At 41.3% G+C, this 15,763-nt stretch overlaps 2 protein-coding genes across 4 annotated transcripts in view; one reads left to right on the top strand and one right to left on the bottom strand.

The window, feature by feature from the left end:
* The window catches only part of DMAC2L (distal membrane arm assembly complex 2 like), a 13,686-nt gene extending 9,701 nt beyond the window's left edge, over positions 1-3,985 (bottom strand). The window contains exons 1-2 of one of the 2 annotated variants that reach the window (XM_017506738.2): positions 3,887-3,985; positions 1,788-1,823 (exon numbers count right to left, since the gene is read on the bottom strand). The gene's annotated coding sequence lies outside the window, so the exon portion shown is untranslated. The other variant, XM_017506739.2, reaches the window with a different exon arrangement.
* L2HGDH (L-2-hydroxyglutarate dehydrogenase) overlaps positions 3,880-15,763 on the top strand; it is a 66,284-nt gene continuing 54,400 nt past the window's right edge. For both annotated transcript variants that reach the window (XM_037730784.1, XM_037730785.1), the window contains exons 1-3: positions 3,880-4,259; positions 8,610-8,725; positions 9,440-9,591. In XM_037730784.1, the coding sequence (XP_037586712.1) occupies positions 4,120-4,259; positions 8,610-8,725; positions 9,440-9,591 (408 nt within the window). In that variant the 5' untranslated portion in view covers positions 3,880-4,119. The remainder of the gene's footprint in view (positions 4,260-8,609; positions 8,726-9,439; positions 9,592-15,763) is intronic.

Here is a 15,763-nt window from a genome sequence, read left to right as displayed (position 1 = left end):
AAAAAAAAAAATGAAATAGTGCATAATAAAAACGAGCTACTGGGACCATACAAAAAAAATTTACTGCTGCCATAAATAATCCAGGAAGTCAAATTATGAAAACAAAATCAAAAAAACCTTCTTATCATCAAAACATGGCTTACAGCCATATGTAACAGTGTCTTAAAAAGCTGCAGTTTTACAACTTAGAGAAATCCGTCATCTAATGTGTTACTCAAAATCGGATATATACAAAGTTTTCTCAGTAGATTTGATGGAGAGTTTCTCTGTTTGCATTAAAAAAAAAAAGTTGTTTTTTTTTTTTTTTTTAAGTGGAAGTTCTGATGTTGCATATTAAATGCAATTACTTAGTGGGCTATTCAAAGTGATGGTTAACTTGGTGGTTAAAAAGACAATTAGTGGGCTGGGCATGGTGGTGCATGCCTGTAATCCCAGCACTTTGGGAGGCTGCACGGCAGGCAGATCACGTCAGGAGATTGAAACCATCCTGGCCAACATGGTGAAAACCTGTCACTACTAAAATAAAAAAATTAGCCGGGCATGGTGGCATGTGCCTATAGTCCCAGCTACTCCAGAGGCTGAGGCAGGGGAATCACTTGAATTTAGGAGGTGGAGGTTGCAGTGAGTCGAGATTGAGCCACTGCACTCCAGCCTGGAGACAGAGCAAGACTGCGTCTCAAAAAAAAAAAAAAAGACAATTAGTGAACTAGTCGTTGAGGGCTGTATGTGTGAAGAGGGGTGGGATGCCATCAGAATGGGGTACATTTTCCCCAAATTACAATCCCATCCCACTGTAAGTCACCTATTGTTGATTTTAGTTCTGACTCCTGAGGTGTAGTATCTAGTGAAACAAACTAACAGAGCAATTAATTAGGATTTGGAAGCAAAGGTCCCCAGACTGATTTTTAGGCCAGCATCACATGGCACTCTTTGAATTAATTTCTCACAGATACTCACCCAGATGGAAGAAGGTGATCACTAATTTCCAACCAAGGTGGGTGGTATCAGGAACACAAATGTCTCTAGCCACAGATATCATAGGGTGTATGAATGCAGGACAAGCTCTTAGTTTGAAATTACTTAATCAAAACAAACTACTATACAGTCAAATCTTAGAGGGGGATGTAAGCAGAGATTTTGTAAAAAGAGTATATGTGTTGAGTTCTTTCACCCTTGCTAAACTAAGAAACACATGCTTAAAATCAAATAGTAGTAAAGAAAGTACAACTATGGGCCCAGTTGGGCCACGAAAGTCTAATCATAGCCCCCTGCACACATTCTGCATGCAACTTAGTAAGAAATCAACTCTATCCTGTGAAAACTAAAAACCAGTCATCTCTACTACATACCTACCAGAATGGTTAAAAGAAAAAAAAAACTGACATCAAATGCTGATGACAATGAGGAGAAACTGCACTCAAACATTGCTAGTGAGAACTTAAAGTGGTATAGCCACTTTGGAAAAGTTTGGCAATTTCTTACAAAATTAGGCTGGGCTCATGCCTGTAATCCCAGCACTTTGGGAGGCCAAGGTGGGCGGATGACTTGAGGTCAGGAGTTCAAGACCAGCCTGGCCAACATGATGAAACCCCATCTCTACTAAAAATACGAAAGTTAGCAGGGCATGGTGGCCTGTGCCTATAGTCCCAGATACTCAGGAGGCTGAGGTAGGAGAATCGCTTGAGACCAGGAGGCAGAGACCACAGTGAGCCAAGATTGCACCACTGGACTCTAGCCTGGGCAACAGAGCATAACCCTCAAAAAAAAAAAATTAAACATGCACTTACCATATGACTCAGCAATTGCACTCCTGGGCACTTATCCTAGAGAAACAAACACAAGTTAACACAAAAGAGTGTACACTCATGTTCATAGCTGCTGTGTTGATAATAGTTAAAAACTAGAACCAACTCAAATGTCCTTCAATGAGTGAACAGTTGAATATACTTGTATTAGTCCATTTTAACGCTGCTGATAAGGACATACCCGAAAGTGAGAAGAAAAAGAGGTTTAATGGACTTACAGTTCCACAGGGCTGGGGAGGCCTCACAATCATGGCAGAAGGCAAGGAGAATCAAGTCACATCTTACATGGATGGCAGCAAGCAAAGAAAGAACTTGTGCAGGGAAACTCCCATTTTTAAAACCATCAGATCTTGTGAGACTCATTCACTATGCGGAGAACAGCACAGGAAGGACCTGCTCCTATAATTCAATCACCTCCCACCTGGTTCCCTCGACATGTGGGAACTGTGGAAGTTACAATTCAAGATGAGATTTGGGTGGGGACAGCCAAACCATATCAATACGGTAGTTCACCTACATTATGGAATGTCACTCAGTAATAAAAAGGAAGGGACTACTGATACATGTAACAATTTGGATGTATCTCAAGGGATTATGCTGAATGCAAAGAGTCAATCCCAAAAAGTTACGTGCTGTATAATTACAATAACTACATTTATGTAACATTCTTGGTATAACAAAATTTTAGAAACGGAGAAAAGATTGGGTGGGGCTGCAAAGGGAAGTTGTGGTTACAAAAGGGCAACTGGAGGGACCCTTGTGGTGATGGACCTGTGCTGTACCTTGACTGTGGTGGTGGATACAAGAATCTACACACCTGATAATCATATAGAACTAAATACACACAGAAAAATAACAGAAATACAAAACGGGGAATCTGAGACCGATGGATTGTATCAATGTCAATTACCTGGTTGTGATATTGTACTAGTTTTGCAAGATACTACCACTGGGGAGACTGGGTGAAGGGTACACAGAATCTCTATTCCTTTTTTTTTTTTTTTTTTTTTTTTTTTTTTTTTTGAGACGGAGTCTCACTCTTGTTGCCCAGGCACTGCAACCTCCGCTTCCTGGATTCAAGCCATTCTCCTGCCCTAGCCTCCTGAGTAGCTGGGATTACAGGCATGTGCCACCACGCCTGGCTAATTTTGTATTTTTAGTAGAGACGGAGTTTCTCCGTGTTGGTCAGGCTGGTCTCAAACTCCCGACCTCAGGTGATCCACCCGCCTCGGCCTCCCAAAGTGCATGGGAATCCACAATTATCTCACAAAGTTGAATAACCATCTCTTTTTTTCATCTGTGATCGAAGAAGCAGGCAACATTCTACACTGTTTTAACAAATAAAGCAAACTATGTACCCCTGTTCTGGTGGTAAAATCCTTGGACCATTATAAATGCCATCAGGTTGCAAATGCTTCACTGTGCTAAACACCTGATAACCTTATCTCCCGTAATCCGCTCAACAGCCCTAAGATTAGGAAGACCTTGCTATCATTCCTAGTTCACAGAGGAGCGTCTGAGGCAAAGAGGTGAAGTGATTTGCTGGAGCCACCTGACCAAAGACTGGAACCAAGATTCTAACAGGCACGTGAAGACCTTCTGGTAATAAATTTGTATCATTCTATTTCTGTTCTGTTCAGAGCCCCATAAAAGAAGTTCAGAAGACTGAGGGCTGTCAGTCTTCTGTGACAAAAAGCCTTCATGAGGAGCGAGGACCAGGGCCGGACATGGAACGCCCTCTTAGCGGACGCTCCACTCGGCGGGGGCCGAGAATGGAGACGGTGGGTGCCCAACCCCTTCACCTCCCACAGGCCTCGTGCGGGGGCGGAGCCGAGCGGGAGGAAGCGGGGCGAGGGCGGGGCCGAGCGGGAGAAAGAAGCCGCTGGGCCCGCCCTAACGAGAATTTTCACCGTAATCCCGCCCACATTCTCCCGCGGCCTCCATATCGCACGGCGGTGGAAGTCAAGACGCGCGACCTGAACGGCCAGGTTTTCAGTCAGCCCAGCGTTGGCGAAGGGCGACGGCAGAACACAACCAGCACCCTCGTCCCGCCCCGCTCGGGGCCTAGCTCCTCTACTCACAGCATTGGAGGGAGGGAGGGAGCGAGCCAGAGTCCCCGCGTCTGCCGCTCCCTGGCCTGCCCTTCGCCCTCCGCCGCGCGCGCCCATTGGCCACCGCAGTCTCTCCACGTGGGACGGAGGCGCGCGCTTCATTGGACCCCGCGTGAGGGGCGGGCCTAGAATGCGCGGGTCGCCGGCCGTGGAGGGTCAAGTCGTGGCTTCTGAGGGCTGAGGAAGGGCAGCGGGCGCAGGCGATGGTGCCAGCGCTGCGTTACTTGGTTGGTGCCCGCGGACGGGCCCGCGGGGCTTTATTCGGGAGCTTCCCCTGGGCTTGCGGGCCGGCGTCGGGGAGGCCCCGACCGCTGTGTGGGGGTGGCCGCAGCGCCAGCACCAGGTGAGTGGCTGCTCGTCCTCCCCGCCGCTGGCGCTGCTGCCTCTCGCAGAGGCGAATCGTGCTGGACCTGTGTCCCTCTTCCTACTTCCCTGTCCCGGGGTGAGAGCAGGCTGGGGTCCTGTGGAGCTCCAACCTCGCATCGCAGGAGCTGCCACCCTGCGGGTTCATTCGTTGTATGTACGGGCGGGAGGAAAGGCGGTGTATGGAGTAGTAGAGGTCAGGAGTAGCTCTGGTTTGAAACCCGTCCACTTTCTGTTGAACTCTGGTCTAGTTACTTAACCTCCTTGAAGGCTCAGTTGTGACTGGGACCTTAGTCTCTCCAGTTGGTGCTCGTTTGGAGGATAAAAGGACCTAGCACACAGTATAAGCAATCAAATATAGCTGGCGTCTTTGGGGTTGCTTGGAAGATCTAAATACAGCCTTAGCTCCTGGCAGAGCCCGCATAGAGTTGCCCCTGTCGGAAGCAGCTCGTATGCTAATCAAAGCCCGCAGAATTCAGTGTCCTGTGATGTATAGTTTGGACGTCACATTCGAAACCACTGTCTTTCTCTGCTCTCTGTGGAAGAGACAGTTTGTGTGAAGGATGTAAGGCTTAGAGAGGTTTTGGTTATTTTGAGGACTAGAAGGTGGGCCATAGGTGGTGACTGGAGCTTAGTGGAAGACAGATCGTGTGGAATGACACGGGAGAAGGGCTACATCACAGCAAGGTTTTTATTTTAACCACACGTTGAATTTTATTCTAAGAGCCACGGGAAGCTATTTAAAAGAGTTTTAAGAGGAGGCTAGTGATTAAATGTTGATGTTCTGAAAGTTGATGCTGGCGCTGAGTGTTGGTGGATGGAGGGAGTAGAGTGGGATACCAAAGACAGTTAGTGAACTGGTTGCTAAGGGCTGTAAAGTGATCCTTAAGATTTGAGGAGGGGGAGTGAAGGGTGGCACATGTAGTTGGAAAAAGCACATTCACTATGATAGTTTTATGTTTGAAAGTAAGAGAAATTTATTGATGGTTGTAATATAATCTGCGAAAACAGTATGTTGGCTGGGAATCTGTACCAAGGTAATAATTCTAAGTGGAAGGTCTACCTCCCCAAAAGCTTTTGTGTTGCAATTATCAAAAGGCAGCAAGGGGCGGCTCATGCCTGTAATCATAGCATTTTGGGAGGCCGAGGCGGGTGGGTTACCTGAGGTCAGGAGTTTGAGACCAGCCTGGCCAACATGGTGAGACCTCGTCTCTACTAAAAATACAAAAACTAGCCGGGCATGGTGGTGTGCGCCTGTAATCTCAGCTACTGGGGAGGCTGAGGCAGGAGTATCACTTGAACCCTGGAGGGGGTGGTTGCAGTGAGCCGAGATCATGCCACTGCATTCCAGCCTGGGCAACGAAGGGAGACTCTGTCTTTTTTAAAAAAAAAGAAAAAAGAAAAAAAACCCAAAAGGCAGGATGAGAAACATTATTATGGAAGTTAAGACCACCCCTCTAAGTGAAGGTTTTGCTACCTTTTACAGAAAAGTGAGGCTTGAAGGCAAAGCATAACATCATAGTTGAACTTAAAAGAAAAAAAAAAACAGTATGAAAGATACCTCTCTGTCGTATATGTGCACTGCCACGATTGATGTAGACATCAACTTGATAAATTTAAAAAATTACAGTCGGTTCTCATTTCTGCATCTGCAGATTGAACCAACTATGGATCAAAAATATTTAGAAAAATGATAAAATTTAAAATACAGTGTAACAACTATTCACATAGCATTTACATGGTACTATGTACTGTAAGTAATCCAGAGATGACTTAAAGTATATTGGACAACATGTGTAGATTATATGCAAATACTGTGCCATTTCATATAAAAGACTTGAACATAAGTGGATTTTGGTATCCATGGGAGTCCAAAAACCAATCCCCTGTGGTTATTGAAGGATGACTGTATATAAAATATGATGAAGTCATACACATACAAATGTCTTAAGTATTTGTAAATGTTTTGAACACCTACCTTAGTGGAAGATATAGAGGTTTTGGAAAATAAAAATCCTATCTTAACTAAAATGGTTATTGTGGAATTTTTAAAAGCCAGGATATTTTGGAATCCACAGAAGATCTGTTTATTGTGAAAGCTGTGTAAAGGGTCAATGGCTGTAAATCAGTGTAAGTAACTATAGTGGAATGTGAATGCTTTACGTTTTATCTACTGAACTTATGTTTTTAAAAACCTGTTTAAAGGCTTGGACTTCCAAACACACTCTAATCGTATTAGTAATGTTTTAGTTGACTACTGTAAGCATATGCCAATAACTAGTATTAATGTTGTGGACCCAGAATCCCATTTTACTTGTGCTGCTCTTTTTACATCCTCTCTTTTTAAATGTGTGCATTATTCACCATCCTTGACAACCATTTTATCCAGTCTAAAGCTGCTGCAGGAGAACCACCTGCTGAGCATCACCTAGAGGTTCTCCTTGTTCAAGTTATGAGGCTTATGCACTGACAGAGGGAACTTTATCCACTATGACCCCCAAATTAATTTAAGATGCAGGATTTAATTTGTCAAGCTTATATATGTTCCTAGTTGTCTAGGATCTGTTTCTGCTTCCAGATATAGCCATAGGTGTGGTAACAATTCTAATCAAATTATGTGCTTTGCTAAGGATTTTGAAATTGAAACTTAGATCACTTTTCAAACAAAGGGCCTAATCTCTGAAATTTCCCTCTGTCTACTGTTCCTAAAAGGCTCTTTCTTATTTGTTGACCATCAGGTCAGTGTTAAAGGTAATCTTTTAAGCTTCTAATTGCAGAGTTATATAAATTATACATGCTTGTTCTACATTTTGTAAATGGTTGTATACGCAGGGTTTGCCAAGGCAAAGATTGTGTGGTTCCTAAGCCCATTTCTAGACCAATTATTGCCCCAAGGTTTATGTTCTCAGAGTTGTTTCCTTCTCAAAGAAAAACATGTAAAAATTATTGCACACTAAAGTGTTAAAACTTTAACGTGTTAACACATTGTCAAGAATACTACATTGGAATTTTACAAGAATAGGTAGTAGAAGCATAATTATGCTTAACACAAAGTATAGTCACGAGCTGTATAACATTTTGGTCAACTGCAGACTGCATGTACAGTGATGGTCCCAAAGATTACCATATTTTTATCTGTACCTTTTTTATATTTAGACATTTTTAGATGCACAGATACTTACCATTGTGTTACAGTTGCCTGCAGTATTCAATATAGTAATCTGCTGTACAGGTTTGTAGTCAACGAGCAATAGGCTATACCATATAGCCTAGGTGTGCAGTAAGCTATGTCATCTAGGTTTGTTTAAGTGCATTTTATGATGTTTGCACAATGGAATCACCTAGCAATGCATTTCCTAGAACCTATCCCTGTGGTTAAGCAATGCATGACTGCAATCACTTATGTAACTAGCCTGGCTGCCATGTTATGGAGATATAGAACAGATTGGGCAACCAGTTATCTTAACTGCCAGTAAGCTGTAGCTGATTTTGCTACTGCCCAGAGATGCATATAACTAACTTTTAAGGTTTTTTGATGCATATAACTTTTTTTTTTTTTTTTTTTGAGTTGGAGTTTCGTTCTTGTTGCCCAGGCTGGAGTGCAATGGCGTGATCTTGGCTCACTGCAACCTCCGCCTCTGCGGTTCAAACGATTCTCCTGCCTCAGCCCCCTGAGTAGCTGGGATTCCAGGCATGTACCAACATGCCCAGCTAATTTTGTATTTGTAGAGACGGGATTTCTCCATGTTGGTCAGGCTGGTCTTGAACTCCAAACCTCAGGTGATCTGCCTGCTTTGGCCTCCCAAAGTGCTAGGATTACAGGCATGAGCCACCATGCCCAGACTTTTTTATTTTTGAGACAGGATCTGGCTCTGTCTCCCAGGCTGGAGTGCAGTGGCATGACCTCGGCTCATTGCAACCTCTGCCTCCCAGGTTCAAGCGATTCCCCAGCTTCAGCCTCCTGAGTAATTTGGGATTACAGGTACCCACCACAACATCCAGCTAATTTTTGTACTTTATGTAGAGATGGGGTTTTACCATGTTAGCCAGGCTGGTCTTGAACTCCTAACCTCAAGTGATCCACCAGCCTTGGCCCCCCAAAGTGCTGGGATTACAGGCATGAGCCATCATGCCCAGACTTGATTCATATAACTTTTAAGGTTTTTTTTTTTTTTTTTTCTTTATACATGTGAAACCAAATAGCACATGGCCAATACATTTTAATGATTATAAATTAATAATTGTCCATTGATGATGAAAATTATGCATGTGAAGTTTGATGAGGTGTACTGTAAACATGTATTACTTTAAAGATGACTTTCTCTTGAAGCTCATTTGATATAGTCATTGTTGGTGGCGGAATTGTGGGGCTTGCCTCTGCCAGAGCACTCATCCTGCGACATCCATCACTTTCTATTGGTGTTCTGGAAAAGGAGAAAGATTTAGGTATGTATATAATCAGTGTTGTTCTTAGAGCTTACTTGGGCATCTGTTCATTATGTCTGTTCTGAATCTTTCATGTTGAATGTCAATGTTAGTATCTTAGTTTGTGTTCTGAAAGCAGAGTGTGGGACAAGGACGTGGCTATAGGTTATTTGAGAGGTTAAAGCAGAATGTGGGACAAGGACATAGCTATATGTTATTTAAGAGGTTATCTGAGGAAACAGAAGTGAGGGGTTGAGGAAAGTAAGACAGGGAAGGAGGAAAAGTTGTGAGAACACATCATCAAGATTGCTGCTGTGAGCTGGATTCCACTGGAACCCCTGAGGAGCAATGTAATGTTTCCCAGGATTGTGCCCATTTATCCATCAGCTCCTGTCCCTGTTGGTTGAGGATTGCCACTAGTGATGTTGAGCACCCTGTGCCCTTCTCTAAAAAAGTTACCAGAGGCCCTAAGGCAGAGTCCAAAGAGCCCCAATGGGCCCCTAAGTGGTTTGCTGATTATGGAAGGTGAGTTTGTGCACCAGAGTTGTAGTTGAAATCAGAGGTGGGCTGGAGCAATGTGACCTGGATACCAGGGATGCTGTTAGAAGAAGTTACCAGTGATCTGAACAAATTCAGGCAGAATTTTACTAATAGCTTCAACTATAATGTTTGTTCTCTTCTTATGTTTTGTATGAATCATGTACATACTCTTACCCTGTTTCTCTTGTCCTGTAGCTGTTCACCAGACTGGACATAACAGTGGTGTCATACATAGTGGAATTTATTATAAACCTGAATCTCTGAAAGCCAAATTATGTGTACAAGGTGCAGCCCTCCTCTATGAATACTGCCAGCAAAAGGGAATTTCCTACAAGCAATGTGGCAAGGTATGGCATTTTACTAGGGCCTTGACTGATTTCCAACTAGCATTTTCTTGGTGATGTTTAATATATTTTTTTAAAATTTGGTGTTTTGTTTCTTTGTATCTATGTAATTTTTGAAGTCTAATACTGGGGAATAACTAAAAAAAGATGATGTGACTTTATGTAATTTTCTAAATAAAAGTTTTATTGACATATAATGTATGCACCGTACAATTCACTCTTTTAAAGTACACAGATCAGTTTTTAGTATATTCACAGAGCTGAGCAATCATCATCTAATTAATTTAGACTTTTTCATCACCCCAAAAAGAAATCCCATACCCATTAGCAGTCACTCCCCATTTCCACCTCCCCTGATGCCCTAGCAACCAGTAATATACTTTCTGTCTTTGTGGATTTGCCTGTTCTACACTTTTCATATAAATAGATTCATATACTATGTGGTCTTTTGTGACTGGCTTTTTTAACCTAGTGTAATGTTATCAAAGTTCATTCATGTTGTAGCATGAATCAGTACTTCATTCCTTTTATGGCTGAACAATATTCTGTTGTATGGATACACACCACACTTTGTTTATTTGTTCATCAGTTGATAGATCTATGGATTGTTTCCACCTTTTGGCTATTATGAATAATGCTGCTATGAACATTCATGTACAAGTTTTTGTGTGAATATTTGTTTTCGTTTATATTGGGCATGTACTTGGGAGTGGAATTGCTGAGTTGTCATGGTAACTCCATGTTTAACATTTTGAGGAACTGCCAAACTGTTTTCCAAAGCTCTGTACTATTTTACATTCTCACCAGTAATCAGGATTCCAATTTTTCCATGTCCTTGCCAACATATATTTTTACTGCGTCTTTTTTATTGTAGCCATCCTGGTGGAAGTTTTAATTTGCAGTTCTCTAATGATATGATGTTGAGTGTCTTTTATTTTTTCCATTTTAGAAAATACTTCTCTATTTTCTAAATATTAGCCAGGTACTGTGGCTCATGCCTTTAATCCCAGCACTTTGGAAGGCCAAGACAAGAGGATCACTTGAGCCCAAGAGTTAAAGACCGGGTCAGGTAACATAGTGAGACCCCATCTCTACAAAAAATTTAAAAAGCCGGGTGTGGTGGTGCACACCTGCAGTCCTAGCTACTTGGGAGGCTGAGGTGGGAGGATTGCTTCAGCCTGGGAGGTTGAGGCTTCAATGATCCATGATCGTGCCACTGCATTCCAGCCTGGGTGGCAGAGGGAGACCTTGTCTCAAAAAAATAAAATTAAAAATTAAAAAATTAAAATTATTATTTTTTAACCTTATTTCTTATTTAAAAGTTGAGACAGGATCTTGCTTTGTAGCCTAGGCTGGTCTCAAACTCCTGGCTTCAAGCAGTCCTCCTGCCTTGGCCTCCTAAAGTGCTGGGATTACAGGTGTTAGCCACTGTGTCCAGCCTAAAATTATTTTTTAATTGACACAAAGTTTATATATTTATCACGCACAATATGTTGTTTTGAAGTATGTGTACATTGTGGTTTGGGCACAACGGCTCATACCTGCCTGTAATCCCGACACTTTGGGAGGCTGAGGTGGGCAGATCACTTGAGATCTAGAGTTTGAGTCCAGCCTGGCCAACATGGTGAAACTCTGTCTCCACTAAAAATCCAAAAATTAGTTGGGTGTGGTAGTACATGCCTGTAATGAGAATTGCTTGATCCTGGGAGGCAGAGGTTGCTGTGAGCTGAGACTGCACCACTGAAGTCCAGCCTGGGTGACAGAGTGAGACTCTGTCTCCAGAAGTATGTGTACATTGTGGATTGGCTAAATCAAGCTAACACATGTATTACCTTTCATACATTTTTTTTTATGATGCAGACCCTTAACTCTCTGAGCAGTCTTCAAGAATATAATATGTTATTAACTATAGTCAACATTTTGCGTAATAAATATCCTGAACTTATTCCTCTTACTTAACTGAAATTTTGTGTCCTTTAACAAATATCTTTCCATACCACCCCCACCTCCCTGGCGCCCCCAACCCCTGGCAACCACCATTCTTCTCTCTTCCTCTTTTGAATTCACCTTTTTGAGATTCTACATATAAACGAGATCATGTAGTATTTATCTTTCTGTGCTTGATTTCACCTAAGATAATGTTCTTCAGGTTCATCTCTGTTGTCATTTGTGGCATGGATCATTTGTGACAATATAGATGAACCTGGAGGATGTTTCTCCTTATCTTAAAGATTTCCTCCTTTTTTAAAGGCTGAGTGGTATTTTGTGGTGTATATGTACACATTTTCTTTTTCCGTTCATCCATCAAGGGACACTTAGGTTGATTCCATATCTTGGCTCTTGTGATTAATGCCTCAGTAAACATAGGAATTCATGTATATTTTTGACGTACTGATTTTATTTTCTTTGGATATATACCCACCAGTAGGATTGCTGGATCAGTGTTGAGCATATTTTTATGTGCTTTTTGGCCATTCATGTAGCTGCTTTGAATAAATGTCTATTCAAATCTTTACCCATTTAAAAATTGGGCTATTTGTCTTATTATTGATTTATACATCTTCTTTACATATTCTTGATACAGCACATCAGCTATGTGATCCGGAATATTTCATACTATTCCGCAGGCTTTCTTTTTTACTTTCTTAATGGTGTCCTTCGAAGCATTAAAGTTTTAAATTTTGATGAAGTCAAATTTATCTTTTTTTCTTTTGTTGTTTGTGCTTTTAATCTAAGAAACAATGCCTAACACTAGATTATAAGGATTTTCTCCTATGTTTTCTTTTAAGAGTTTTGCAGCCTAAGCTTCTGCATTTAGATCTATGATCACCTTTTTGTTGTTGTTTTGTTTTGAGTTAGGTTCTCACTCTTTTAGCCAGGCTGGAGTGCAGTGGTGCAATCTCAGCCCACTGCAGCTTCCTCCTCCTCCTCCTCCCAGGCTCAAGTGATCCTCCCACCTAAGCCTCCTGAGTAGCTGGGAGCTCAGGCATGTACCCCCATGCCTGGCTAATTTTTGTAGAAATAGGGCTTCACCATGTTGCCCAGGCTGCTCTTGAATACCTAAGGTCAAGGAGTCCACCCAAAGTGGTGGGATTACAGGCAGTTTTTTCGAGGATTTTTATCATGTAGAGAAGAATGTTGAGTTTTATCAAATACTTTTTCAGCATCAATTGAAATGATCATATGGGTTTTTTTTGTTGTCGTTTGTTTGGCATTTTTTGTTCATTTTTTGAGACAGAGTCTCAAAAGCTACCTTGGCCACACCCAGGGTGGTGTGCACTGGTGTGATCTTGGCTCACTGCAACCTCTGCCTCCCAGGTTCAAGAAATTTTCCTGCCTCAGTCTTCTGAGTAGCTGGGATTACAGGCATCTGCCGCCACACCTGGCTAATTTTTGTATTTTCAGTAGAGATGGAGTTTCACTATGTTGTCCAGGCTGGTCTCGAGTTACTGGCCTCAGGTTGTCTGCCCAAATTGGCCTCCCAAAGTTTTGAGATTACAGATGTGAGTCACCATGCCTGGCCTGATGATATATTTTTTGTCCTTCATTCTGTTGATATGATGTGTCACATTGATTTATTTACATATGTTGAACCATCCTGGCATCCCTGGGTTAAATTCCGCTTGATCACGATGAATCATCTTTTTAATGTGTTGTTGAATTTGGTTTGCTAGTATTTGGTTAAGGATTTTTGTATCAGTATTCATCAGGGATATTGGACTATAGTTTTCATTTTTTTGAGCTGTCTTTGTCTGGTTTGGGTATCAGGGTAATACCAGTCTCATGGAATGTGTTTGGAATTATTTCCTCCTCCTCTATTTACTGGAATGGTTTGAGTAGGGTTTGGTATTAGTTCTTCTTTAAATGTTTGGTAAAATTTAGCAGGGAAGCCATCAGGTCCTGGGCTTTTCTTTATGGGGAGACTTTTTATTATGGCTTTGATCTGATTGCTTGTTATTGGTTTGTTCAGGTTTTGGATTTCTTCATGGTTCAATCTTGGTAGGTTGTACATGTCCAGGAATTTATTCATTTCTTCTAAGTTTTCTAATTTATTGGCGTATATAGTTTGTCGTAGTAGCCTTTAATAATTTTTTGAGTTACTGTGGTGTTGGTTGTAATGTCTCCTTTTTCATCTCTGATTTTATTTATCATGTCTCTTTTTTTCTTAGTCTGGTTAAAGGTTTGTATCTTTTCAGAAAAGCAACCTTTTATTACATTAATCTTTTGTATTTGTTTCAATTTCATTTATTTCTGCTCTTTATTTTTTATTTCTGCTCTTCTAATTTTGAGTTTGGTATGCTCTTGCTTTTCTAGTTCTTGAAGGTATATTGTTAGATTATTTGAAGTTCTTCACTTTTTTGATGCAGGTGCTTAGAGCTATAAACTTTGCTCTTACTACTGCTTTTGCTGTTTCCCATAGATTTTGATATGTTGTGTTTCTGTTTTTACTTGTTTCAACAGATTTTTTAATTTCCTTCTTAATTTTTTCATTGAACCACTGGTCATTTAGGAGCATATTGGTTTTGTTTGCTTGTTTGTTTATTTTTTGAGACACAGTCTCACTCTGTCACCCAGGCTGGAATATAGTGACACTATCACAGCTCACTGCAGCCTTGACCTCCTAGGCTCAACTAGTCCTCCCACCTCAACCTCTGGAGTAAAGGGGATCACAGATGCACCACCATGCCTAATTTTTTTTTTTTTTTTTGAGACGGAGTCTTGTTGTCATGCAGCCTGGAGTGCAGTGGTGCCATCTCAGCTCACTGCAACCTCCGCCTTCTGGGTTCAAGCAGTCTCCAGCCTCAGCCTCCTGAGTAACTGGGACTACAGGCACGTGCCGCCATGCCTGGCTGATTTTTGTATTTTTAGTAGAGATGGGGGTTTCACCATGTTGGCCAGGCTGGTCTCGAACTCCTGACCTTAAGTGATGAACCCATCTCAGCCTGCGATTACAGGCGTGAGCCATCATGCCCATTCCTGAATTTTTTTTTTTTTTTTTCCCTCTAGTTAGGGTCTCTCTGTGTTGCTCAAACTGGTCTCAAACTCCTGGGCTCAAGTGATCCTCTCACCTTGGCCTCCCAAAGTGTTGAGATTACAGGTGTGAGCCACTGCGCCTGGCCAGCAGCATATTGTTTAATTTCTGTATGACTGTATAGTTCCCAAAATTTCTTTTATTATTTTTAGGTTTATTCCATTGTGGATATTGATATAATTTTATTTTATTTTTTTGAATTTTTAAAGACCTGTTTTGTGGCCTGATGTATGGTCTGTCCTTGAGAATGATTCCTGTGCTGGGGAGAAGAATGTATATTCTGTGGCTGTTGGATGAAACGCTCTGTAAATATCTATTAGGTCCATTTGGTCTGTGGTGCTTGGTAGTTTATTCTTTGTGATGCTTTTGTGAGGAGAATTGTTTGACCTTTGTGAACTCATTTTGTTCTAATTGTGTGTGTGTGTGTGTGTGTGTGTGTGTGTGTGTGTGTGTGTGTCTGTGAATTCCTTAGGCTTTACTATATGCAGGATCATGTCATCTGCAAATAAGTTAATGTTACTTCTTTTCCAATTTAGATGTGTTTTACTTAATTATCCTGCTTGACTTCTACGGGTTGAAGCTCCAATACTGTGTTGAACAGAAGTAGTAAAAGTGGACCTTCTTGAATTGTTCTTGATCTAATGGAGAAAACATTTAATCTTTTGCCGTTAAGTATGATGTTCACTGTGGATTCTCTTGATTGGATTAAGGAACTTCCTTTCTATTTCTAGTTTTTTGAGTGTTCTCTGTCATGAAAAGGTGTTGAATTTTCTCAGATGCCTTTTTTGTTTCTATTGAGGTGATCATTTGGTTTTTATCCTTAATTCTATTAATGTAGTGTATTAATACATTTTTGGATATTAAATTGACTGCATTCCTGTGATAAATCCTACTTGGTCATGGGGTATAATCCTCTTTATATGTTGCTGCATTCAGTTTAGTAATATTTTGTTCAGGGTTTTGTATTAATATTTATAAGGGATATTGGTCTGCAGTTTCTTTAGATGTCTGGTTTTGGTAAGAGGCAAAAGATTTTATTATTCTTAAGAGAAACCAGAACATTGGTTTTAGTATCAAACTAATATTGGATTCACAGAATTAGTTGGGGAGTGATTCTTACTCTTCTGTTTTTTTGGAAGAGTT

Source organism: Cebus imitator, unplaced genomic scaffold (genome assembly GCF_001604975.1).
Source record: "Cebus imitator isolate Cc_AM_T3 unplaced genomic scaffold, Cebus_imitator-1.0 Scaffold358, whole genome shotgun sequence".
NCBI lineage: Eukaryota > Metazoa > Chordata > Mammalia > Primates > Cebidae > Cebus > Cebus imitator.
The sequence above is the reverse complement of the archived record's forward strand: the minus strand, read 5'-3'. Positions and strand labels throughout refer to the sequence as shown.